Source organism: Dermacentor variabilis, chromosome 1, assembly GCF_050947875.1.
Source record: "Dermacentor variabilis isolate Ectoservices chromosome 1, ASM5094787v1, whole genome shotgun sequence".
Classification (NCBI taxonomy): Eukaryota; Metazoa; Arthropoda; class Arachnida; order Ixodida; family Ixodidae; genus Dermacentor; species Dermacentor variabilis.
Window position 1 is genome coordinate 136,896,341 of NC_134568.1, and position 24,556 is coordinate 136,920,896.

At 47.3% G+C, this 24,556-nt stretch overlaps 1 protein-coding gene across 5 annotated transcripts in view; it reads right to left on the reverse strand.

Annotated features, from left to right (window-relative positions):
* LOC142585079 (uncharacterized) overlaps positions 1-24,556 on the reverse strand; it is a 185,401-nt gene that overhangs the window by 81,899 nt on the left and 78,946 nt on the right. For all 5 annotated transcript variants that reach the window (XM_075695581.1, XM_075695607.1, XM_075695589.1 and 2 more), the window contains exons 15-18: positions 22,776-24,281; positions 22,467-22,701; positions 22,093-22,285; positions 8,896-9,227 (exon numbers count right to left, since the gene is read on the reverse strand). In XM_075695581.1, coding sequence (XP_075551696.1) covers positions 8,896-9,227; positions 22,093-22,285; positions 22,467-22,701; positions 22,776-24,281 — 2,266 coding nt within the window. The remainder of the gene's footprint in view (positions 1-8,895; positions 9,228-22,092; positions 22,286-22,466; positions 22,702-22,775; positions 24,282-24,556) is intronic.

Sequence of the window (24,556 nt, forward strand, 5' to 3'; positions counted from 1 at the left end):
AGGTTCCACTCTGTCTTATAGGTGTCGTGTTTTAGATAATGGGGCCCTGCCTATTTTGACGTACGTTTCTAATCGATACGTTCTTTTTTGTCATTTGCGCATGTGCATCCTGGTAGTGTTTCGGTATAAAATCGACCTGAGTATGCATTGCTGAAGTGGGGATCGCACACGCCGTACGATTTGATTTGTGACTACAAACGAACCTAACAAACGATATGCAAATATATGGGAGTTCGCGGCCCTAAAACGCCCTACCTTCTAAAGAAAACTCACCAACAGTCGACCATTCCGAAAAACGAACGCCGCGGAGATCGCATTTATCGATTACGACATGTTTTGGTAGGCTATTCAAACCTGATGTGCAATTTCGCCTTTCAATATACTATTCTAACACTTCACTAAAAGTCGAGCGCGAACTTATAGCAAAAAGTCTTGCATATTGCATTTTCATAATAAACGTCAAGGAGAGAACATGTGACGAAGCGCACAAAAAAGAGCAACTCATATGTTGATAATGATGAATACATAACAAAATATCAGTTTAGTACACACAATATGCAGACGAGGGTCCCGAAATCAACAGACGAGAAATATGAAAAGGGAGCCTCGTGTCCAGCTTTATTGCGAATGCCCCGTCTATTTGTGTTTTTTCTCGCTAGCTCATACCCCCCTCCTCCCGAAACATGTAAATAATGACGGGATCAGACATGCAGCCTTATTAGCTAGAGTGTCTCGTTCATGTGTTGTTTTGCACAATACCATGCGTGTCGAGAAAGTGTGATACATAACATCGTTACGTGCTTCCGTTATCTTCGCTTTTCTGTACCTCAATCTATTGTAGCGAGTTTTTATGACCTTGAAGTAAGCTAGGAATGTAATAGAGTGAAAACATTACATACATCACATATCAATAAAGAAGACAAACGCCTGCTTTAGCAAAGCCTTCAAATAAAAAATAGAAGAACGCAGTAATAGCGAAATTCGCTCTACAAGAATGCGCCTTTTTGACGAGATACCTTCAAATTTTCGACGTGTACGAGAACAGCATCCTCTCAGCAGACGAAAGCCCACGTGCACGCTTTTGTCCACGGCCTGCATGTCGCGCGGAACAAAACAGCGCTGGCCACGCAATGCGAGAGTGCGCTGAGTTATCACTTTCCCTCTTCTCTACTATTTACCCCATGCTCCTGCTGGCCGACGTTCAGCTGTCAGCCATCCGAATTGTCAGGCCAGCAAAACTTCCCTCAGCCTTTTCTTCTCACAACCACGAATAAAATCCACGACTTGTCATCTACACGTGGTAAGTCCGTCGGGACGGCCAGGCAGGCGGTCACAAATACAGGGAAAGGAGAAAAAGAACCCGACACGGGCGCATTCGTCTTTCCGGAAATGTCTCATTTGTCGCGTAGACACTGAGGTCGACAGACTATCCTGCTTTTCTTTTGTGTTGTGTTCCTTTTTTTATGTTGTTTTGTGTCGTGTTCCTAAATAGACACTAATCAAGTGGCGCTGCAAAGGCAACCTGCAGTGAACTTCATGGTGTGAAGGATGTTGTCATATTATTGTTCAGTTGTATTCCACGTAGTAGTGACGGTGAAGAAAACAGTCGCAAAACTGTGACTGACGAAACGGACTTTATTGGGCGATCCTGTGCCCAGAAAGCAAGTTGTACTCTAAGCACAACGATAGCGGCAAACAGTCGGCGATCGTCGTAATCTGATCAGCGGCGAAACGCGTCGGCTTTTATACACGAGTAATCGAAGGTTCCACAGTAATCCCTGCTTCCCGCGTGTCTTCCAGTAAGTACCAGACAATTCGCATCGCTCATACAATCAGATTTCATAAGCGTCGGTGACAACAAACAACGGATGGAAGTATCGACCACGTTCGAGAAACTTCCTATACATGCAGGCGCAGGCATGTCCTGCTCCGAGCGAGCGCTGTGCTGCATCGGCAAAGAGCATCCCTTCAGTCATGACTCAGTGGCGTCGCCTGGTGGGGGAATATGAACTACTCGCAAGATGGCTGCCGTAGTACCCCCACCTTAATGGGGATATGTAGCAGGTCACAGAAGTTATTTGACTTCCACAATCGTCTTTGATGGTTCCTGCTACAATTTTTTCAAACAGACCTGATTATTTGGCCTTCCCCAGATTATCCCCACTCACCCACAGAACCAATCGATAACACCAACAGAAATTTTAAAACGTGCATGGTGTGCCACTTCATTAGTTTTTTGTTTTTTTGTTTTTTTGTTTACATGATCTGCATGTGTGATGCTGCAAATGTAGGACGCAAAGAAAATTGCCACCACATTGGCCAAGTAGAAACCACACACTTCCCACCTCTCAAATAAGGAACCCTGGTTAAGCATAGCGGCCTAGGCAGTACAGCTGTGACGAAACTTCGCTGCCAGTCAGCAGTGGCCGACTACTAGCTTCCAGTGGAAGCATGACATTAACTTGTTAATACGAGCCAATCTATTGCAGTTAATGTGTTCGTGAAAGCAGGCATCAGAAACAATCGAGCGCAAACACGTCACACCGAATCGTGCTCTTCTGATAACAGTTTAGTAAGTGCTCATCCTTACCAACATTGCGCGGTGAAGTGCTCTCACACTCGGCCGGCATAGTGAATATCTACAGTAATGACAGGAATGCTTGCTTGAGCAGCCACTCAACCCATGGCCGAAGGACATAGACGGTCGTTCCACAAATCGTTGAAATAGGCAAGATGCACGCGGTGCTCCTTAAATAATAAGATCATTATGTAAATAGCAATCGATCTGTCTACCAAGATGACATTTTAAAATGTTCCATGTTGTCCAGGTTTTCCCAGAGTGCCTCTGAAATTTCTTTTATGTCAAGACTGGCTGACACCATGGATGACACCTTGGATGTTTTTTGCAGTGCTAGAAGTGCGTATGTGTGTACTTGCGTGTGCAACTTCACAATTTAATCATCTTAGCACCACGATGACCAAACGCAAGGTGCATGACATATTCGCCTGCATAACGAGACCGTTATGTTAAAATGTGCGCGATCAACACCGAGCATCTTAACTAACCTCATTTCAGCATGAAGTTGATATCTCTACGAGATGAAACTGGCTCTACGCTTTTATGACAAAATACTGCCACTGGCTCTTAAGCACAAATGTACCTGTACTGTACTTATGTTGTAAAAGCGATTGCCAGGACAAAAATTACACATAGGAATGGTTTCCACAAACGAGCATTTTTCCCTTCGTGCAGTTCCAATTCAATATAAGCCAACAAACTCGTGCACCACTTTATTCTGTCAAGACAGCGAAGCGAAGAAAGCCTACTCACAATAGTCGAAGTCATTTACACTTAATAATGAACAGCTTGCTACGCACTCCATAGCTTCATACACCTGTTGAGGGTACAATCGGGGGGGGGGGGGGGGGGGGAATCTGAAGCAGCACCGAGAATAGCACCCGTGCATAAGCTTACCCATGCCTGAGCTCCGAACTCCGTCAACAAAGAAAAAAAATCTCAACTCGTACACGTGTGCATCTTCAGTACTCTTAAAATCAATCCCCAACATTAAACAAAAAACTCAGTTCTTCAGTGACACGGTTGGCCACAAAACTTAGCCAAAACATGCTAAACCTCTTGCAAATGCCTCACCACCGAGACGGGGAAAAGTATTAAAAAAACACTGAGAAAATGGTGCGAAAAACACCACGTCAAGGCACTCGACTAATTGCGAGATGCAGACCTTCTCTCCTGCCTCCTCGCATGCTCCTCGCAGAAGCGGTGGTGGCAAGATAAAGGTATGTTGATACTTTTGGTCTTATTCAGGGTGCTTAAGTGCATTAGACCGCATCAAGGTCATGCCATTGGAAGCTGCTAGCGATACTTTTCAGAAGGGTCATTTGTACTACTTTGTGCGCTGGTATATGCATTCAGACCGCTCAAACTGTGTTCATAATTGCATATGACATATTTATACCTAAGCAATAGATTCCTTTCATTCTCTTAATACAGTCGCCGAGCGATTCTCCGGACTCCAAAAATTCGGACATGCCCGATTATTCGGTCAGCTTTGCGGCACCGCCATTCTCCCCATATACCATAATGTATAACTGCCGAAAGTTCGGACATCTTGCAACCTCTCGTCCGATTTTTCGGACACTTCTTGAGCCAACTCGATGGAGGGCATCATGCACCGACTCTGACTGGCGCACAGTTCGACTTGCTGAAAGACATTTTTGTTTTGAACGGAGCCTCCTTGCTGCCCCACGAAGTGGCGCTACTGGAAATCCCCGCTCATCATCATCGTTTCTGCCTGGTTCGATAGGGTGGCTTTACAGGAGTTGCGGTTTCAGCTTAGTAAGCCATGTCAAGACAATCTAGCAGCCGATCTGTTTCTTCGCGCACGACGCTGCGAGCAGGCTACGTTTTTCGTTTGTGCAACTGGTGTCGGCACGGTGGTGTTTGCTTTGTGTGCTGTGTCGAGGTTTCGGTGATCCAACGTGGCGTACGGAAACATCGCGTCAAGTGTCTAATGGCGCCGACAGTGCCCACGCAGACTGCGCCGGGGAATGCCGGCAAGCGGGTGCCGGGAGGCCTAAGATTTGTCGGCATCCGATGTGCTGCCTACTGACGCGGAAAATGTTCTGCCGAGACCTGCGCAGTGGTTGCATTGAGATTCCGGACACCGTCTAATTTGACAGTTTCACAGGTGCTGACACTGCTGCGCAGAACTCGACGACGGCGAGATCATTCGTCAGGTTTCTGCTGCACCGCCGGACGATGACTCCGAGTCGGAAGAGGACGCACCATGTGCTACGCTGCCGTTGCATGCGTAGCGTGCACAAGCAGTGACTGTGCTTTCAGCCGCCTATAGTGACCGTACGACCCTCTCAGAGATTCAGGCTTATCTGATTGCGCGTAAATGGAACAGCATGCAACGGCGCACTCACGATTTCTTCAAGCCTACTGCCGAGCCCGAATAAGTGCGTGGAAAGAAAGGATTTCATTTTTTTTTTCTTAATCTGCTTTTTCAGACACCCGTTTATTCGGACATTTCTGCAGTCCCCGTGAGGTCCGAATAAATGGTCGGCGACTGTATCAGTTTTTTTAATGCCGCTCGGTGATTGTGTGTGCATTGCAGCCGCAGTGTCGTGTTTCCTTCTATTATGTTATTGTACAGTTCCCTTTGGAGAACAGATATTTTTCTTGTTTTTCAAGCAGCATGTGTATTGTGTATATTTTTGCACATATAGTGCATATTTCGCACATATACTTTTGCACATATATGCAAACAGAAAAACGCACGTAAACTTCATGCTTGCCGGTTCAAGCAAATAAAACATATCTACCCCATTCATGCACTCAGATTTATGGGAAGTATCCTCACAGAAAAAGAAAAGCTACCAGTGCAACATTCCATTCATGTTTCAGTCTTCCTTGTGTGAAATTTGTTAGTCCATGCTTAACATTAACGAAAAAAAGGAGGCACAGTAGCCAAATTAGTGGCAACACAGTGGATATGGCGTTGCGCTGCTAAACTCGAGCTCACGTATGGGTTCAAACCAGGTCGTGGAATTCGATGGGAACGAAATGAAGAAACACTTGTGCACTTCTGTTTAGATGCACGTTAAGGAACTGCAGGTGACGAGACCTGAGCAAGGTGCCTACTAATCGTATCGCCAGAAATAAAACCCCAAACTTTAACGTGAAAAAATAAAAAATAAAGGAGGTAGCTTTGTCCGTCGGCTTTTTACTAGGGATGTAAATGAGAGAAATTTTTCTCTCGAGACTTATTTATGAGAAAAACCATGTTACACATATCTTATATTTCATACCTAAATGTAATGCCGTTCACAACTCTACGTCCGCTCAACTAAGCAGCTTCTCTATTATTAACAGCTGCTTTAAGTTATCTGGTGCACTATCATAAGAACAATAATAAAGCAATTGAAATAATGGCATGCCTCACACACACGCAGAGATATTTGTAGATCTGCTGTGTTCGTTGAAGAATGTAAGTGTGGTACTACATTGGGCACCCAGTTTCAATGGGTCGCAGACAAGGTGATACTGTCAATAAACAAAAAAGTTTTCCCTGGCTTAATTAACAGGTTTACAGGCTGCCTCAAAACAGTGCGTTTATATTGAATAACAGCTGCAAACTTATTAGCACCCATGCATTAAATATCTCGGGAACTGGGGCACCTCTGCGCAACAGCCACTACTCTCCAGCAGCACAATCATTTCAAGCAGTCCTCACTTGCACCGGCCCCTCACCTTCGGGACTTCAAAAGTGCTATTAAGTGTTACATTCGAACGCAAACTGCTATTCGATAATTTTTAATGGTGAATTCTGAAGTCAAATACGATATGTATAGCGAATACCATTCATTTAGACTATATATTTTTACTTAATTTTGCCTGCTGGCACGTTGAAGGAGATCGCCAGACAAGCCACGGAGATTAATTGGTAAAGACTTTCCGGTCTCCCCGATTCAGTCTGAGTACATAGGGAATATCTTTTTCCCTAACACTGTTCATATGACCATCCAATAACTGTCTTAATTCCTTTTCTCTGAAAGTAGATTGGTTCACCTGGGGGCTGGTGCAGCTTTTAAAAGAAACACGCTTATTCTGGTCAGGAGTTTTTTCTTTCTTTTCAATCGGCGCATTTACAATACTTTATAATTTTTTTATTACATACATGTCGTGGACATAGTCACACCTGGTTATATCAAACTCGCAAAAAAAATGCCTATTGGTTAGACATTGGGCAAAATTTGACATTAGCCTGCTAAACAATTGCACGAGATAAAAGCACATACCATTTACAAAATCACTTAATTGATGAAACGTAGCTTAGTTCCGCATGAAATAGTCCTGTATTTTCTTCTGCTTAGGCAATTTCACTGCCTGCGACACATGTACTTCTCCGCATTGTCTGAAGAGTCGGAGCAGCTGAGGCCGCAACTTTCCACACTCGCGCAGAAGCGCCCGGACCAGTGCGAGTGCACAAATCACCTCGAAAGACCTGGGCAAAGGATTGTCGTTGCTTTCCCCATTGTGGCCACCTTCACTCGTGCTCAGTAAGATGTTTCCAGGCTCTCCCATGGTCGCGACACCACCACCCGCACTCACAAAATCGTCGACGGTTCATTAGTCAAAGGCGTTCTGAAAGTCTGACAGCTCACTCCAAACTTCGGCAACATCGCCAACGGCGGCGTCTCACTCATCAGAATTTTAAGTCATAGCCGGCATGCCTAAAGCAATTTTGGATGGACCACTTGTACACAGCTGTGCGTACGCATCAGAAACCACAGGCACCAGGTCGCGAGTTTGTCCACTTTAGCCCTAATCTCTGCCTTATACAAGATTCTGCTGAGCATGCTCCTTGGAATCTTGCATGCTGTGGAGACATCCAACTTCTCACCGTGTTTGACTCAATTTACGATTTCGAGCTTCACAGTGAAAGGCAAATTTTGCCACTTCACCATGGCAACACTGTGGGAGAAGCCCCACAAGGCGCAAACACAATGCACTAGAAAAGCAGCCAGATAACTCGCACTTGTGCCATCTTGCACGACGAGGGCACAAGAGCTTCTGATTTGGCTGTCTGAGCAAGCGCTGCAGGCGGGCCAGGATCATTTTTTTTTTTTGCAAGGGGTTTTAACGGCTCGCCTGACTTGGTGCGGTCACGGTAGGGAGAGCGGTTGAATGGAGCTGCGCTGCCGGGTATCCCTGCCATTGTAAGGGAAAGCCAACTTCTGGGGGCACTTTTGAACCGCTTGATGTTCAATATATCGGGAGTCACTGCTATTTTTGTTCGATGTAAGCGTAATTTTTGCTATAGATACTAATTTTAATTATACAGTGTTCAGAAATTGTTCAATATACAGAATAATTTTAAGTAAACGGGTTGTATATGGCTATGTACCTTTACATTTACCTGGAAGCGCATTGGTCATCTGCAACTCTTCACGCCACACAGTTAATAAACCTGACTTATTTTACTATAATATCATTTTCTTTGATCTGTCCCTGTTTAATATTCCACCAACAAGAAAGCGCACGTGAAACGATGTGGTATCAAGATTTTCTTACGTAGCTTCATGTTACAGATGGGTGGCTTTTGTGGCAAAAATTCCGAGTTACTATTAGAAAACAATATTAGAAATAGGTATTCATCTGGCTATAACTACAAATGGTACAGGCCGTTAAAAAGAGTCGCGGGTGCACCAAAGCAAGTAAAACCAAAACATGTCACTCCACAGATTTTCTGCGAGAAAAAATGGCGTTCGTAAGCGTTCGCACAACTTGTTAGCAGACGACACACTTGACAGCAAAAGACATGTATAACCAATGCCTCAAATATGTATACATAGCAAAAAGGTGCCTGTATAAATTTGCAGCTGAAATGAAGTACTATTAAAAGAGCGTACGCAAGCAATCGGTCGCAGTACCCACAGCGAAATTACGTTGAATATGCCGTGAAGCGCGTCTCCGCCCCAACCCAGTTAGCTCACAGCGCCCTTGCACAATTTTCTTACATGCGGCGCCTCAGCGGAAAAGTGCCGTTCAGTCCACTAGACCACCATTGTCTAGTACACTTTAGTGCTAGCATGAACTTGTCACAGGCTGGCTGCAGCTGCAGAATGTAGCCTGTTAAGGAGGGTTATCGTGTTCCAGAGGAATGGGCAACATACAGCAACTCTCGCTGAATGGCTACTTTCTGCAGCTACCAACAGGCGGCAATACAAGTTTACAATACAGTGAGCCGTGATTTCTTGAATGCACCGCAAACTTTTTTCAAGCATGGAAAACTATGCTAACAGTGATGAGTCTCCCCCCCCTACACAAATACACACACCACAAAGCTAGCAAAAGGCATCACTCACCCCAGCAGAAGGTGGCACACCAACAGGCATGACGGCCAAGCCTTTGGGGGTGGTCCCAAGCAGTGGGGCTTTGCCATCATTACTGGGTGAAGAGCGCTGAGACGATGCTGCTGAGGCTGGCTGGTCGCTCACGTCAATGCCACTGTCATGCTGATCACTACTTCTGTCAAAGCTGCTCGATTTGGAGGACACAAGGACATCTGCAGATGACACTGCCGGAGAAGTAACAGACTGTGGGGCAGCTGACGGAGGGCTGCCTCCCCGCAGAGCATGAGTGATAGGCTTTTCCCACGCATTCACCATAGGTCGAAGAACCCCCGTTGGAGCCAGTTCTGCAGTCAGACAGTGCACAGGAATGCAAAATAAGAAATGGAATGAGTGTAGAGAATAATTAAAATCTACTGACTACACTGTTTTCTTATCTGATGCAAAACACTGCCACAAAAGTTCGCTCCAATGCCAGAGTTGCCATGCCATCAGTAACGATGGATGGATGTTTCTGTAATCACCAGTGTCATAGTTGGTGAAGTCAATTCATCACATGGCAGGCAACTTGGCAGATAGCACTGTGGCAATAACTGACAAACTTTCAGGGAGTAATTCCTGAGGTTTAACAACTTGAAGTTGCCCTGATGATGACATGTGGTGTTTTAGGGCGCAAGGGCCAGGCATGGCCAAAGTGCGCCAAGACAAATGGTAATGTTGTCAATGAATTATGGATGGCGTGGACACTGAATTCCTTATGGTCTACGTGACATGGCTGTAAAAGGGCCTTAAACCTGTTGCTGTAAATGGCGTAAAATATATAGGCACTAAACTAATGAGACTGACTAGTTAATGATGTGGGCTAAGACAATTGGGTTTTCATTAAAATATGATGCAATAAACATAACAGTGGCACTAGAGCTTCAAGAGAGCCCTTGAATACGAGAGCTGTTAATCGTGTGCTAAAAATTACCTCGCCAAATGATTTTCAGAGTGTCTGTTTCAACTAAAACAGACTATTTTTAGGTTAAAATGCGGTTCATTGCTAAGAAAAAAAAAAAAAACGGGTGAAGAGGTACATTTTCATGATACGCAGAAGGGAAACACTTTTTCCTCTCCGCTTCTACTGCAGGGCATTGAATAAAAACATGGAGGACTGAGATTATTGCCGCACTTGCTACAAGTCGGAAGGCATAGGAGAAGCTAAAATATGCCCTTTGGAAGAGTAGAGACCATTCATTACATTCAACACACAGGTTTTGTACAGGACTTGTTCAGAAGGCGCCTGTAGCAAGGCAGATACCCAAGTGGTAGATAGGATCTAACATTTTCAAAGCACTAGGTGTAGCAGAATTATATACTATGGCTCCGGAGTCCCGGCGTGAATGTATAAGGCTTTTGTATATGCTAAGGAGACATCTCCTTTCGTTTCCCCATGATGTGGGCGACAGGAGCTTCAACAGGTTCATAGTCTTAAGGCATTTCAGATGGGAGATGAAGATTAGTTTATTGTCTAAGATAATACCTAACAATTTATGCTCGGAGCTCACAGATAGTCGTTCTCCATAAAAGTCTATAACTGGGTCCTTGAAAACCGAAAAATCGCGAAAAAGTCGATTTTTGAAAAACCATATTTTTGGGTTGTATGTCTCGAACTACCTGTTCTGTAATTATCAGCACCTAATTCAACCGTAAAATACCTTAAAAAAAAAACTACTTTTGAGGCCACCGCGGCCCACAAAACATGCGCAAATGCCGAAATGAAAAACTTCGCGCGCCCCATTCCCAGCCCATGCGGCCTACCCACGCCATCTTGGTGCCGTTTTGACCGTGGATTCTTTGTCTCTATTTTGCCGCCTTGCAAAATGGCATCGTCGGCGCGGTTGAGGCGCTATTGGCGTTTTCCCGCAATGTGATGCAGAGCGCTGATTGGCCGGAGCAGCGCGTTCAAATCCCGCGGGCTAAATCGCGCTTGTCATTGGCTGCTGCGCGGGCGGCGGCGGCTGCTCAAATCCCGCGGGCTAAAACGCGCCTGCCATTGGCTGCTGCGCGGGCGCCGGCGGCTGCTCCCTTTGATGCCGCGCTGTTGCCCCTTGCTCCGTCCGCCTCAACATGAGCTTGCGAGCTGCTCATCGCCTAGCGCTATCTTTTAGATAATTTGCTCAGATTTTTTTTTTTCGCTAGTTCTTCGCTGCACGCGATACCAGCAAAGCCCAAGACAGTGCAGACGTTCGGTGCACGGGAGCGCGATATGCGTCTTATACGAGCACCGAGCTTCCGCAGCAAGTGCCGACTCCACAGACGCTTTTCAGCGGCGGAACTGTGCTTTCGGCTGTCGCCAGTCGAAAATCCGACACACCGAGTGTGCCTGGAGCCGCAAGAGCTAATTAGAAGCTCCGCAGGAGCTTTCTAATAAAAAAAACGTGTTCAACTTTAAGGCCTGTTTTCTCGGAATGGATTTTTTCGCTAGTAGTGGTGCTGGGGAAGGCGATATCTCAAGAACCGCTCTTCAGATTTGTATGCCGTTTTTTTTATTCTGTTCCTGAATGACTTTGCCAGGGGGTAACAGGCTTCTTTATTTGAAAGCTGGTGCAGTTAATTCATAATAAGCAATTAATTTTTGATGAATGTGGTGATTACTGGCTGCATCGAATTCAAAGTTGTCTTAAAATTTTTTGGAGGGGAAATTAAAGAAAAGGGCTCTTTAGCCCCCTGGGATATCTATCAAGGAATCATCACAGTGAATTTCAGCTTCCTATGATGTCCTGGCATTTCTCCAGGCTCTTCCTCAGGCATATACATGAATCACCTAGTTAGACCTCAATAACTCTGGAACTAATAAACAAACCTTCATGAAACTTTGCAGTTCCTCATAGTTCGGTGGTGTGAACGTACCATGAAAGTTTCATCTGGATATAGTAAAAAATAAAAAGTTCGGTCTCCAGGGTAGCCTCCCCCCTTAATCGAGAATGGAGAAAAGGATGCACATACTTTTGGGGGGTTTAGTTGGAAACCGTTCTCATCCGCTTACTTAGACAACTTATTTAAACAAAGCTGTACTTGTCGCTCACAGATACTTAGATTACACGATTTGTAACCTATCTGGATGTCATCCACATATACGGAATAAAACATAGTATGTGGCATGACAGTCTGGATCGAGTCCATTTTGACAGTAAAAAGAGTGCAGCTCAGCACACCACCTTGTGGAACACCAGCCTCCTGTGTAAAAGGACGAGACAGAACGTTACGAACTTTAACACGGAAGGTGCAAGCAATAGAAGGGGCAATTCTGAATCACATTCAACAAGTTGCCTCGAACTCCCATTCCATCCAGGTCAAGGAGAATTTCAAAACACTATGTTGTGTGTCATATGCCCTCTCCATGTCTAAAGATACTGACAAAAACTGTTTGTGCACAAAAGCATCCCAGATATTGGTCTCGATACGGACAAGGTGATCTGTTGTGGATCTACCTTCGCTGAAACTGCACTGCAAGGGATTGAGTATTTTGTTGCTTTCAAGAAAATGTACTAGGCACCGGTTAATCATTTCCCTTTAAAAAAGTTTGCATATGCAACTTGTCAGAGCTATAGGCCTATAACTACTAGTGGAGGAAGGGTCCTTGCGCTCCTTAAGAATAGGAACTACAATTGCTTCTTTCCAGGCGGATGGAATGTAGCCGGCAGAGAACATGGAGTTAAAGAGTGACAGTAGTGTACTGCGGGTTTCAGGGTACAAGTGTGATCATTTCATATAGTATTCTGTCACTTCCTAGAGCATACTTGTTACAATTCACAAGCCTGGAACTCCGCCATGCTTAATGGGCAATTGTATGCTTCACTGCCTGTGCCTTTGCGACCCAGGGGCTGTTACTCTGCTTGACACTGGTATCTTAGAAATGTATGTGTGTAATGGGAATTACTGGAGATTTGCTCGAAATGTGCTCCTAGACAATCAGCCTGGTCCTCAAGAGTGCCTCCTTGTGTGTTTACTAGTGGTATGGGATGACTTTCTCAGCCTTTTATTTTGTTTACCCTGTTCCAGACTTGTCTTTCGTCTTTATAAGAATTAACGCCATAGATGTATTTTTGCCGGCTTTCTCTTTTGGCACGGTGGTGCGTTCTTCTACATTCAGACTTGCGTTTCTTAAAGGAGATGAGGTTTTTCGTGGTTGGAGAGTCATGGAACTGACTCCAAGCCTTATTTTGTCTCTTTCACGCTTCCTTACATTCATCGTTCCACAAGTTCGTCGTTTAGAACGGGATCCATTTGTTTGTGGGATACATATCAACACTGCATCAACGACGTATTGACGCTGCAGCTGTATATGCTGGCAGGCGACACCCTTAACAATTTAACGAGGCGAAAGCGTTGTTGTGGTCTTTATGGTAAATGGCATCCTATTTGAGAAAATGTGTGAAGGATTGAGGTGTGTCTCTTGCACACACAGCAACCTTGGATTAAACTCGCGTACTGTAAAAACCCACGTATAATACAAGTTTTCTTTTCACATTATTAGCGTCCCAAATTTTTGTCTCAAACTATATGCGGATCCAAACAAAAATTTTAGTGAGAAATTTGGGCTAGAAGTTTTGGTTTCCTTATTTCTGCGTGGCTACGACTTCCACTTCCTTATTCTGCGCGACTACAGCATCGTTTCTTTATTGTTGAGTGTGCACCTTGGCAGCATGTGTGCAAACCACGCTTCGCGAAGTGCATGTTTTTTATTCCGCACTGAAGGAACAAGAAGTCCGGACCACAAAAACAGTACTTGACGGCTTTCAAGAGAAAGGTTATTTTAGCCAAACAGGACATCGGCAACAGTGCGGCCGAGAGGCAGTTTGGCGTCAACGAGGGAAGCATTCGCGGGTGGCGTCGACAGAAGGAAGCCCTTTTTGCATGCAGCGGAACGCGAAGCTTTTGCGGCCCGAAGAATGGGACATTCCCAGAAATCAAACTCACCCTGACGGAGTTCGTATGCCAACAGGGAGCCGTGCGTCTAGCTGTGAGCGTGGAGCTTATGCAGGCAAAAGCTAAGGAGCTTGCAAGAGAGAAATGGCTATCAAGCTCCGCCTTCAAAGTGAGTAAGCACTGGATTTATCGCTACATGTGCCATGCTGAATTTTCCTTACGCTGCCGAACTTTGATTTCACAAAAGCTACTCGAATCGTTCCAAGAGCTGCTTGTGGCATTCCAGCACCAGGTTATTTCGCTGCGTAAGTTCCAAGAACTTCCAGCTAGGGCAAATCGGCAATGCTGACCAAACACCGGTTCATCTGGACATGCCATCGCCCCTCACCATGCACGAAAAGGGCTTTAAAGGGACACTAAAGGTTACCAGAAACTCAAGTTAAAGTAGTAGAGCAATGTTCTAGAACGTCTAAGGCGTCAATATAATCGCGAACAGAGCTTTAGTAACCGAGAAATTGAGGTAAATGCACGACACGATTTGAGACCCCCCAGCGACATTCCGGTACTAGCCCGATGACGAAAGGACTCCTCATAATTTGTGTTACTAATACTCAACTACTCGTATTAAAAATATCATTTCATTCGATTATAAGACGGAAAAGAATGCTACTTGTCTACGTCTATTCTATTGTAAGAAAAAATAACATTTTGACGTTACCCTTCAGTAATATGGGTGTTCAAAAGGTTTCGTTTTCGCTCGACTCTGCGCGCTCGACTCTGCGCCGCGCACGCTTTGGAGTTTCAGTAGTTTCGTTATCGCGTCGTGCTGTGAGGGTTCTGCTGGCTCGCGAAACTTTCATTTGGAACAAGCAGCGAGAATGCCACGTCCATGTGATGTCGTGGGAAGCCCTCGTTGCTTTCCCGCTCCGGAGAGCCGGTGTCGAGGCCGCCACCGTAGTACGCAACGACGCCGGCAGTGCGAGCCCTCAGCAGCAGGTCGCACTCGTCGGTGCTCAAATCGCTGAAGTTGAGCCCACCATCGCGAGCCAATCTGTCGGTGTCAGGGTCCATTGCGACGAGCGTCGAAGTTAGCGTCATAGAATGAAGTACCAGCTTATGGGCGTCTTGCGCTGGAGTTTGAGGTATAGTAGCGGCGCCTGGTGGCGGTGCGGGAAACGACATCTGGGTCGTGCCAGCTTGGGTCGTATTGAGCCCTGGCTGTGGCGAAGCACGTTTCTAGGCCGAGTTTTGCGTCGATTCGCACATTTTTATGCCCTGTTGCGAGTGCGAAAAGGCTCGTCGCTTCTCATAGACCACGCCGACCACGCTGAGAGCTCGCCGCAGCCTATAGTTTAACGAAAACGGACTCTCCGTGTGCCGTGGGACGTAATGTGGGACGTAATTCGTTTCTCCTTCCGCAAGCCACCATACTCCCGCTTTCGCTCTGCTGTCGGCTCTGTCTTGGCTCTGTCTTGGCTCTGTCTTGGCTCTGTTTCTGGCCGCGCGTTCGCGTGTTGCGCAGAAAAGCCGTAGCGCCGTCTGCGGACGCCGTTCTACTCACCGATGGCGCAACGTCACTATGAGACCATGATGTCAGTACTCCTCGATCGGAGGGCGGGCGATTTGAACTGCGCTAGAGGTACGCGGACGCTTCAGAACGCATTTTCTCTTAAAATAAGTCTCTCCTTGGCACGAAACAAGCGTTTCGAGGTTTCTGTGATGATATTTCAACAGTCCACGTTGACTTAATAGTAACCTTTAGTGTCCCTTTAAACAAATTTATGTCCGGTCCACTGGCAACGAGAAAATGCGAGTTACCATCATGTTCTTGTGCACGGCACACGGATGCAAGCTCCCGCCCTATGTCGTCTTTGTTGTAGCTTCGACGGGGCGGCTGGACGAAAGGGTTACGGCATGAGGCCTAAACGGCCGGGGCGCACAGCGCCGCAAGAAAAGAGCCGGACTGCTCCAGTCTGGGACCAGACAAAGAATGCCCTTTTATTTCTCCGAGGGGAAGCAGGAGACAACTTGCAGCGTTTGGCGCTGAGTGGCGCCCTGATGTACAGACCCAAAACCGAAACCGGAAGTTAACACAGGATACCACATCACCTCTCCCTTGAAAGGAAAAATGCTCTACTCGCTCTCCTCGCAACAAAAGTAAGTCACGAGTCAAACAACACATGTTAGCACTGTAACACACATGATTAGTGATGACATCTGTACACAATAGAAAATGATATCTCTGGCTTCCCCATTAAAAAAAAAAATGCACATGAGCACTGAATATGAGTTATTGCACTCCAGTTCTGCAGCTCCAGTACCAGTCTTGGGAGGATGATGAGATGCAGCCTTGCACACACAGATAACACAGAAAATTCACAAAGTACAGAAGTATACAGTAACAAACATCTGTGTGCCCCCTGGGACAGCACAGATGGGTGGCTCATTCGCCCTGACTTTTGGCCTGACTCGAAGAGTCTTTGCGGCTGTCGTGGATTGGGCATTGTGCGTAAAAGCACTTTACACTCCATAGTCCCCCCTCGTAAAAATGCTAACTACTTTTAGTGTTAAAAACTTTTTGGCATGAAAGACATTAGTATGGCGGTCAGCACCATAGTAATTATGTGCACACTGCACGATTACGCTACAAGAAACGTAATGTATCCCCAATACCAGTAGTAACTGGAAGAAAAGGTGGGAGACAATCATCAAGGGAAGGGTAGTCACTGGAGTGACTCTTTTCAGTGAATTTTCCAAGAAAATCCTGTAGTGCAGGGCATTTCACAAGTTTGGATGCATTCCATCGTTTGCCATTTTCAAGCGTGAAAGTATTGCGACCTACCCTACGGTAAATCTTAATTGGTCCCGAGTATTTAGGATCGGACTTTCTCGAGTTACGTACTCGGACAATATCTCCTGGACGAAATTGAGGGCATTTTGATGCACGACGACGGTCCACGTACGTCTTAACACTTTTAGCGTAAGCGCCGAATTCGCATGCAATTACTTCCTTAATAGTCTGGAAGCTATACTTGGTATCCTGATCCCAGACAAACGGTTGTCCTTGCTTTAGCAGTTTCCTAAGCGGCTCTGTCAATTCAGCGTACTGGGGAATCAGGTTAGCGTAGTATCGCGTGACACCGAGAAATGAATGCAGCGACTTCTTGTCAGTTGGCTGCGGTGCCTGAAAAACTGACTGAACTTTGTTTTCCAGCGTCGAAATACCGTTTGCAGCGCAGACTTGCTCACGGCGATCCCGAGGTTGCGGACACAGTTTCGCCGAGACTGGTTGCATTGAAGCTCGAAGATGAACGTCGTGGATGAAGTCCTTTACAAGTCCCAATTGTCCCGAGTACGGCTGGGCGAACTCCGAGGGAGCGTTGTGCGGGAGAGACGGAAACTGAACGCTTGCGTCAGCTGGAACTACTGACACCTGTTGGCATGTAGCGAAATCAAGCTGCGTACAAGCAGGGGACTGTCAATGCTTTCGGTTCGTCGAACGGCAAACTGAAGCGAAATGTCCTACTTTTCCACACGCACAGCAGAAAACGTTCTTGGCTGGACAGCCTGGATCAGATGCGATGTGGTGAGGTGAACCACATCGGTAGCAATGGCCTGCAATGTCTTGACTGGCTTCGCGGAGTTCGGGCCGCGCGCCATGTTGGCCGGCCTCCCCAGGTCGAGACTTTCCGCCATGCCGCCGAGCGCCATCTTCAAGCCGCCGGGTCGAGGGAGAAGGGTGGCGGGAACCGCCATCTTGCACGCCCGGGCGAGGAAGGCGATGGCTGTCGACGCCATCTTGGCGTTGCGTCGAGACGCACTGAACAAACGAGCTCTTGAAGACTTCAAGTTCGTTGTGAACGTGTTGTACGGTTCGTCCGAATTCCTGGGCCTTCTTGAGCGTGAGGGACGCTCCTTCGTAGAGTAACCTTTCTCTAATTCTTGCTGATGCGACGCCTTGGAGGATTTGGTCGCGAACGGACTCGTCGTGCCAAGCACCGAACGCACAAGCAGGCGCTAGCCTTTGTAGCGCGGTGACGAAGTCCTGAAAGGTTTCTCCAGGTAGTTGCTTCCTGTCCCGGAAGATAATGCGGTGCACCAGGGGATTGGTGCATTCTTCGTAGTTCTGGTCGAAGACGTTAACGGCCGGGGCGCGCAGCGCCGCAAGAAAAGAGCCGGACTGCTCCAGTCAGGGACCAGACAAAGAATGCCCTTCTATTTCTCCGAGGGGAAGCAGGAGACAACTTGCAGCGTTTGGCGCTGAGTGGCGCCCTGATGTACAGACCCAAAACCGAAACCGGAAGTTAGCACAGGATACCACAGTCTTCAAGCACAAGAGAGTGCCTAAAGGTGACGAGCTGCGAAAAAATGTGGTCGTGAGATACCACGAGAAAGGCTGGATGAATGAGAATGTTGTGCTCGACTGGATAAAATCTGTCTGGTGTAGGCGGCCTGGCGCACTGTTGTCGTCCCCGTCCATCCTCGTGCTGGACGCATTTCATTGCCATTTGGCCGAATAAGTGAAGAGGCTGTTGCGCGAATCCGGCACTCAAGTCGTCATTATCCCGGGTGGGCTGATCTCTCAGCTGCAGCCTTTAGATGTTTGCGTGAACAAGCCATTCAAGGACACGGTCAAGCGGTGTTACGAGGATTGGATGCGCTCACGTGAACCTGCAGTGACACCGACCGGGCGGCTGAAGCGGGCTTCGCCAGCCACACTGCGCAAGTGGATTGTGAATGCATGGGCCAGCAAACCAGAGGTCCTTGTGCGTCGCGCATTCGAGAAGTGCGGCATCTCAACGCGCTCGATGGCACAGAGGATGAGTGCCTCTGGAAAGATGTGTCCGACAAGGAACTATCCGAAGAGAGCGCAGCTGAGGAAGACAGCGACTGAAGTGCAGAGTTCAATTTAAATAAATGTTTTCCTCAAGTTTTCCCAACTCATATTATATGCAAATAAATTTTTTTTTTTCATTTCATGCGCCAAAAATCTCACCTCGTACTGTATGCGGCTTCGTATTATATGCGGGTTTTTACAGTAAGAGATCCTTACCGTCTTCAAGATTATGTATTAGACCTCTCACATTCCCATGCATTATCAGTGTGGCCATATTAGAAGTGTTTTGTGGTGTGTGTCAAGAGGAATCAATTAGGTTAGCTCACGAGGCCTTTCCAGGCACCGTGATACAGGATTTTTTTTCTTGGCGCACTCCATGGAACTACGCCATTCCTTCGGTGTCTGAGACACCAAAGTCGTGTTTGTTACATACATCGCCTATTCAGAACATGCCTGCTCGGCAGGCATGTTCGGTGGTTTCTAGGGCCTGCTGTCTGCACGAGCAGTGGCTGCTCCTGACAGGGGGGCTGGTGGCGTAACAGTCTCCACACTCCGTATGACTCAGGCGGCCACCGGAGGATGTGGCGCTGCCCCCCCCAGCGTGTCACATCACTGTAGGTAGGATTCGATGGATTGTGAACAGAAAAACGCTAGCATGCTTCTGGCAAAGAAATGTTTAGAATGACTTTGAGCTTGATTATTTCACTTTCTTCCATGACAGGCACAATCTCGAATAGGCGAGGTGGTCTCCAACACAGCACAGAGGGTTGCCAATGAACAGTTGTTTGAGGTGTGGTCTTTAGGCGCACATTTTGCACAAGCAACACGTCCTCGGCAGCTCTGAGACCCACACCCAAACTGCTGACACTTAAAGCATTGGCCAGGATTTGGAATGTATGGCCGTACGCGAAGTTTACGATATCCAGTCTCTATTGAATCGGGCAGTTCACTTGTTCCAAATGTAATTATTGCATGCTTTCTTGAAATTTCCATGTCATCTCGCCTTAATTCTTTGAATTTCTACCACATTTTGGTCTTGCCATCCATCCAACAGCTCGCTTTCACATCGTTCAAGGACGTTATCACCAGACACGACACCACGCACAGTGTTCATTGACCAGTGCGGGCCCACAGAGACAGGAATGTCACCAAACGCAACAAGTGTTCTCAGTTTCCTGTATTGAAGCTTGTCACGCACTTCCAGAAGATGGTCACCGCTTCCCATCTCAAGTTACTTTATGATCAGACTCGATTCCTTCTGTCAGACATTTTGCAACAACAAATGAGGTACAGACTGTCTTGGTTTTATGTTGACTATGTATTACATGGTACTAGGCAAATTTTTTTATTTCATGAGAAAAATGAAAGTTTGATCGGATGAAGGTTGATCAGGGTGTGGAGGGAAACTAGAAGCCATACATAGCATTACAGTCGCCGACTGATTTTCCGGACTCCAAAAATTCGGACATGCCCGATTATTCGGTCAGCTTCGCGGCACCGCCATTCCCCGCATATACCATAATGTATAACAACTGCCGAAAGTTCGGACACCTTGCAACCTCTCGTCTGATTTTTCGGACACTTCTTGAGCCAATTCGATGGAGGGCATCATGCACCGACTCTGACTGGCGCACAGTTCGACTTGCTGAAAGACATTTTTGTTTTGAACGGAGCCTCCTTGCTGCCCCACGAAGTGGCGCTACTGGAAATCCCCGCTCATCATCATCGTTTCTGCCTGGTTCGATAGGGTGGCTTTACAGAAGTTGCGGTTTCAGCTTAGTAAGCCATGTCAAGACAATCTAGCAGCCGATCTGTTTCTTCGCACACGACGCTGCGAGCAGGCTACGTTTTTCGTTTGTGCAACTGGTGTCGGCACGGTGGTGTTAGCTTTGTGTGCTGTGTCGAGGTTTTGGTGATCCAACGCGGCGTACGGAAACATCGCATCAAGTGTCTAATGGCGCCGACAGTGCCCGTGTAGACTTTGCTGGGGAATGCTGGCAAGCGGGTGCCGGGAGGCCTAAGATTTGTCGCCTTTCGATGTGCTCCCTACTGACGCGCAAAATGTTCTGCCGAGACCTGCGTAGTGGTTGCATTGCGATTCCGGACACCGTCTCATTTGACAGTTTCACAGGTGCTGACACTGCTGTACTGACATGCGCAGAACACTACGACGGTGAGATCATTCGTCAGGTTTCTGCTGCACCGCCGGACGATGACTCAGAGTCGGAAGATGATGCACAATGTGCTACGCTGCCGTCGCATGCGAAGCGTGCACAAACAGTGACTGTGCTTTCAGCCACCTATAGTGACCGTACGAACCTCTCCCGAGATTCAGGCTTATCTGACTGCGCGTAAACGGAACAGCGTGCAACGGCGCATTCACGATTTCTTCAAGCCTACTGCCGAGCCCGAATAAGCGCGTGGAAATAAAGGATTTAATTTTTCTTTTCTTAATCTCCTTTTTCGGACACCTGTTTATTCGGACATTTCCGCAGTCCCTGTGAGGTCCGAATAAATGGTCGGCGACTGTACTGTATTCGGTAGGAATGCCCGCCGCCCACCTCAGAGCCCAACCTGGGGACGTCACAGGATTAGAAAAATTCTTTAGAAAAATGTGTATTGCTGTATGTGAATTGTTGTAGTCTCCCTGTAAAAAAAAAAAAAAAAACTGTACTTCGTAACTTTCCATGTCGAAACTGTGCCTGCGAGAATTCAGGGTGCCTAAGGCCTAGTCAGGTGACCACGTGTGTCACCTTTAGCCCTCTTCACCCGGACAACTGTATATTGTCTAAATTTCAATAAAGTTGAAGTCTATTCTGCGAACGCCAGCGGTATGTTCCCTCTATGACTTAATATACATACATATATATATATACACACACACACACACAAGACTGGATATATTGCACAAGGTTAACCCTTGCCGCCCAAAAAATAGGAAGTTAAAAGAAATGAATAGAAGACAGGAAAGATGGAAAAGTGGGAGAGGAAGACGAAGATTGGAGAGGAAGACGGGAAAAGGCGACTGCCCATTTCCTCCAGAAGGGTCAGTTTGGAAGTGCTGTCTATGTGAAGGAGAGGCCGAAGTGGTGTGTTGCCTCCACAGGGGGTCCATAAAGGTCCAAACACCCAGCATCGGCTCAAACCCCAAGGATTCCCCTTTCCCCAGACACTGCTAAGCCCCGCACGGCTACACGCGGGAGGGTCCAACCCTCATGTGTTCAGGTATGTGGTGTCGCAACGCACCAAAAGCTTGCCAACGCAGACACCCCTGCGGGGGCCTCAAGCTGCCCTGTCAGCTATGCAGACGTCATAGCAAAAGGCTCAAATTACCTTCACCGCCAGAGGTTACTAAACAAGTACACAAATTCCACTTGCATCCTTGCATTTTACTCTAATCAGAACATGGCTGCTGCAGATAAAATTCAACTGCACAACGAAACAAATGAAATCGAACGAACCTTTTGTACTAAAGGTAGAATGCGACTGAGTCTTCGTAATGGAGGCATCAACGGAGTCTGTGGCACCTCCCTCAGTTTTTGCAGGTAGTTGACACTCAGTCTTCGAAGAAAACAAGCGATCAGATTCTCGCTTTTTAATTAGGCGAGGAGGAAGCTTGTTTTGACGACCGTGTACACTGGTTTTGCTTCTTGTCTGAAAGGGATAAAAAACGTAATAAAGCAGCATTTCCCAGGCCAAAAAACAAAAGCTACAAAGATCTACTTTCAGCATAGTGGTCTAATCACAATAATTCATTGGATTGACAGATTGTGTATGTCATCACAGTTGCGCACAGAAAGATGCAGCATGCTGCAGCAGCCACATGTACTCTCACCTCTTTTTTTTTCTTGGAGTCTCCATCAGCCAAAGTCTTGTGACGTTTCTTTGAGGTTACTTCTTGAAAGTCGCCATCATCAGCATCGCATAAAGAAGGATCAGTCACAGCTGGGTGGTCATCTATAACGACGACACTAGCATAGTTGCTTAGGTCAATACCTTCAAGAGCATTCGGTTTCTCTTTTTCAAGTTTTGCATTTGATTGCCCTTGCTCCGATTTCTTCATGTGTTTTCTGCAAAAGAGGAAAAAAAAATAAAAGCCAGTGGTGAGTCAAAATGTTTTTTACCAAACAAAACCAGGACCCACCTGGTACCAAGGTCAGTAAGGGCAGCCTGAACTCCCACTGGGTCCTGCAGCTTCACTTCATCCACTCGATACACAAGGGTGGCTGGCGAAGGCTCCCCCTTGGCACTCACATCTCCTGGCCGCTGCTGCTGCTGTTGGCGTGATCGGCCTCCTGGCCGGGAGCCACTCCCACGGCCCATTCTGGCAGGTGGCCCGCCACCCCCAGAGTCTCTGCGTTGCACAGGGCCTCGACCATTGCGGTCCCCAGGCACTCCTCCTCCACCTCGGCGTACTTCCCCGCCTGAACGGCGTCGTTCCTGACCAATACCAGGGGCCTTCGAGCTAGTGGGTGGGCCCTTTTTGGAACCCGATGATTGTTGGCGCACACCATCATCGAGGGCACGTCTATCTGCCACGTCACTGCTCTCAGAAGCAGTTTCCCAGTCTTCATTGGCCACATCAGACAGGGCATCCTTACTTGGGCCCGCACCACGACCACCTCTTCCCTTGTTCCTTTCGGGGTTCTCTTGTCTGCGAGGCTGGTTCTTTTGAAAGCGTGGTGGCAGTGGCTCCATGCGATTAGGGCGCCTTACAACTGGACGACTACTGTTAGACCGTGGCTTGCTTCCCTGGGTTGAAGACCCTTCCTTACTTGCTTCTTCCTCCTTGTTACCTTCCTCTGGTTTGCCAAAAGGTGCCTTCAAGGTAGGTGGCCCATAACCGCCAGCTTGGTATCGACCTCTTGAGCTTCGGCCTAATGAAATTGCACCTCCACGACCTCGGCGTGAAGGCTCCCCTCGAGGAGAGAAGGCGCTTTTCTCTTCCTTGTTCTTAGCCTCATCTCTGCGAGGCTCGCGAGCACGACCAGTCTCTTTTACTGTCCTATTTTTCCGGTCAGAATCCGGGCAGGCCTCTTCAGACCCCTCACTCTCCTCCTCCTTGGGCCTCAACCGATTGGCAGGCCTCTCCTCTTCAACACCAGAGCTTTCCTCACTACCATCATCCTTTTTGCGGTCAAAGCGGGGCCCACGTTCAGTCCGGCTGCGACGGTACTCCCGGCTGCGACCCCTGTAACCCACATTGCCACTGCTGTAGCCATTACCACCACGACCACCACGGCCTCTGTTGGCCTCGAATCTTCCCCCACTACCACCGCGAGAACGAGATGCTGGTGCACGTTTCTCTGTATCATCTTTTTTGCAAGCATCCTTTGCTTTCTCCTCATCTGCACGGGAATTGTCGTCAACCTTTCCTTCCTTGATATCGTCCTTCCCGTCATCCTTTGCAACTCCCCCCCGTCGCAGTGGCACAAAATTCTTCTTGCTTGGACCTGCGCTGTCCAACTGCTGCTGAGTCACAGGAGGTGGGTGGTGTGTGTGCCAATCGCGCCTCTTACTTTCGCCAGTGGCAGAGTACGGAGTGTCAGACCAATCAGGCACCTGCGGTTTATCCTTCCCCCGCTCAGGCGCTAGACGGTGCGGCTCCAATTGCTGCAATGGCATCTCTTGCCGTTGATCAGCGGGAGGCCTGTAAATGTGCAACAGAAATAGTACTTGCAAGCTTCTCACAGACATGCTCACAAGAATTTGAAAGCATATCTCTGACTACAAAAATCGCTTCTCCCAAGTCATACAGCACATCTTCAGCATTGTACAGCCGAAAACATATAAATAAGTAAAACTTCTGTAAAATGCCAGCCTAAAGCAAACTGTTTATGCTAAACATGATTAGACAATTATTAGTATTGTCAGCAAATCATGGCAGATTCACAGGAGGAGGAGTAATACACCTTATTATTAGTG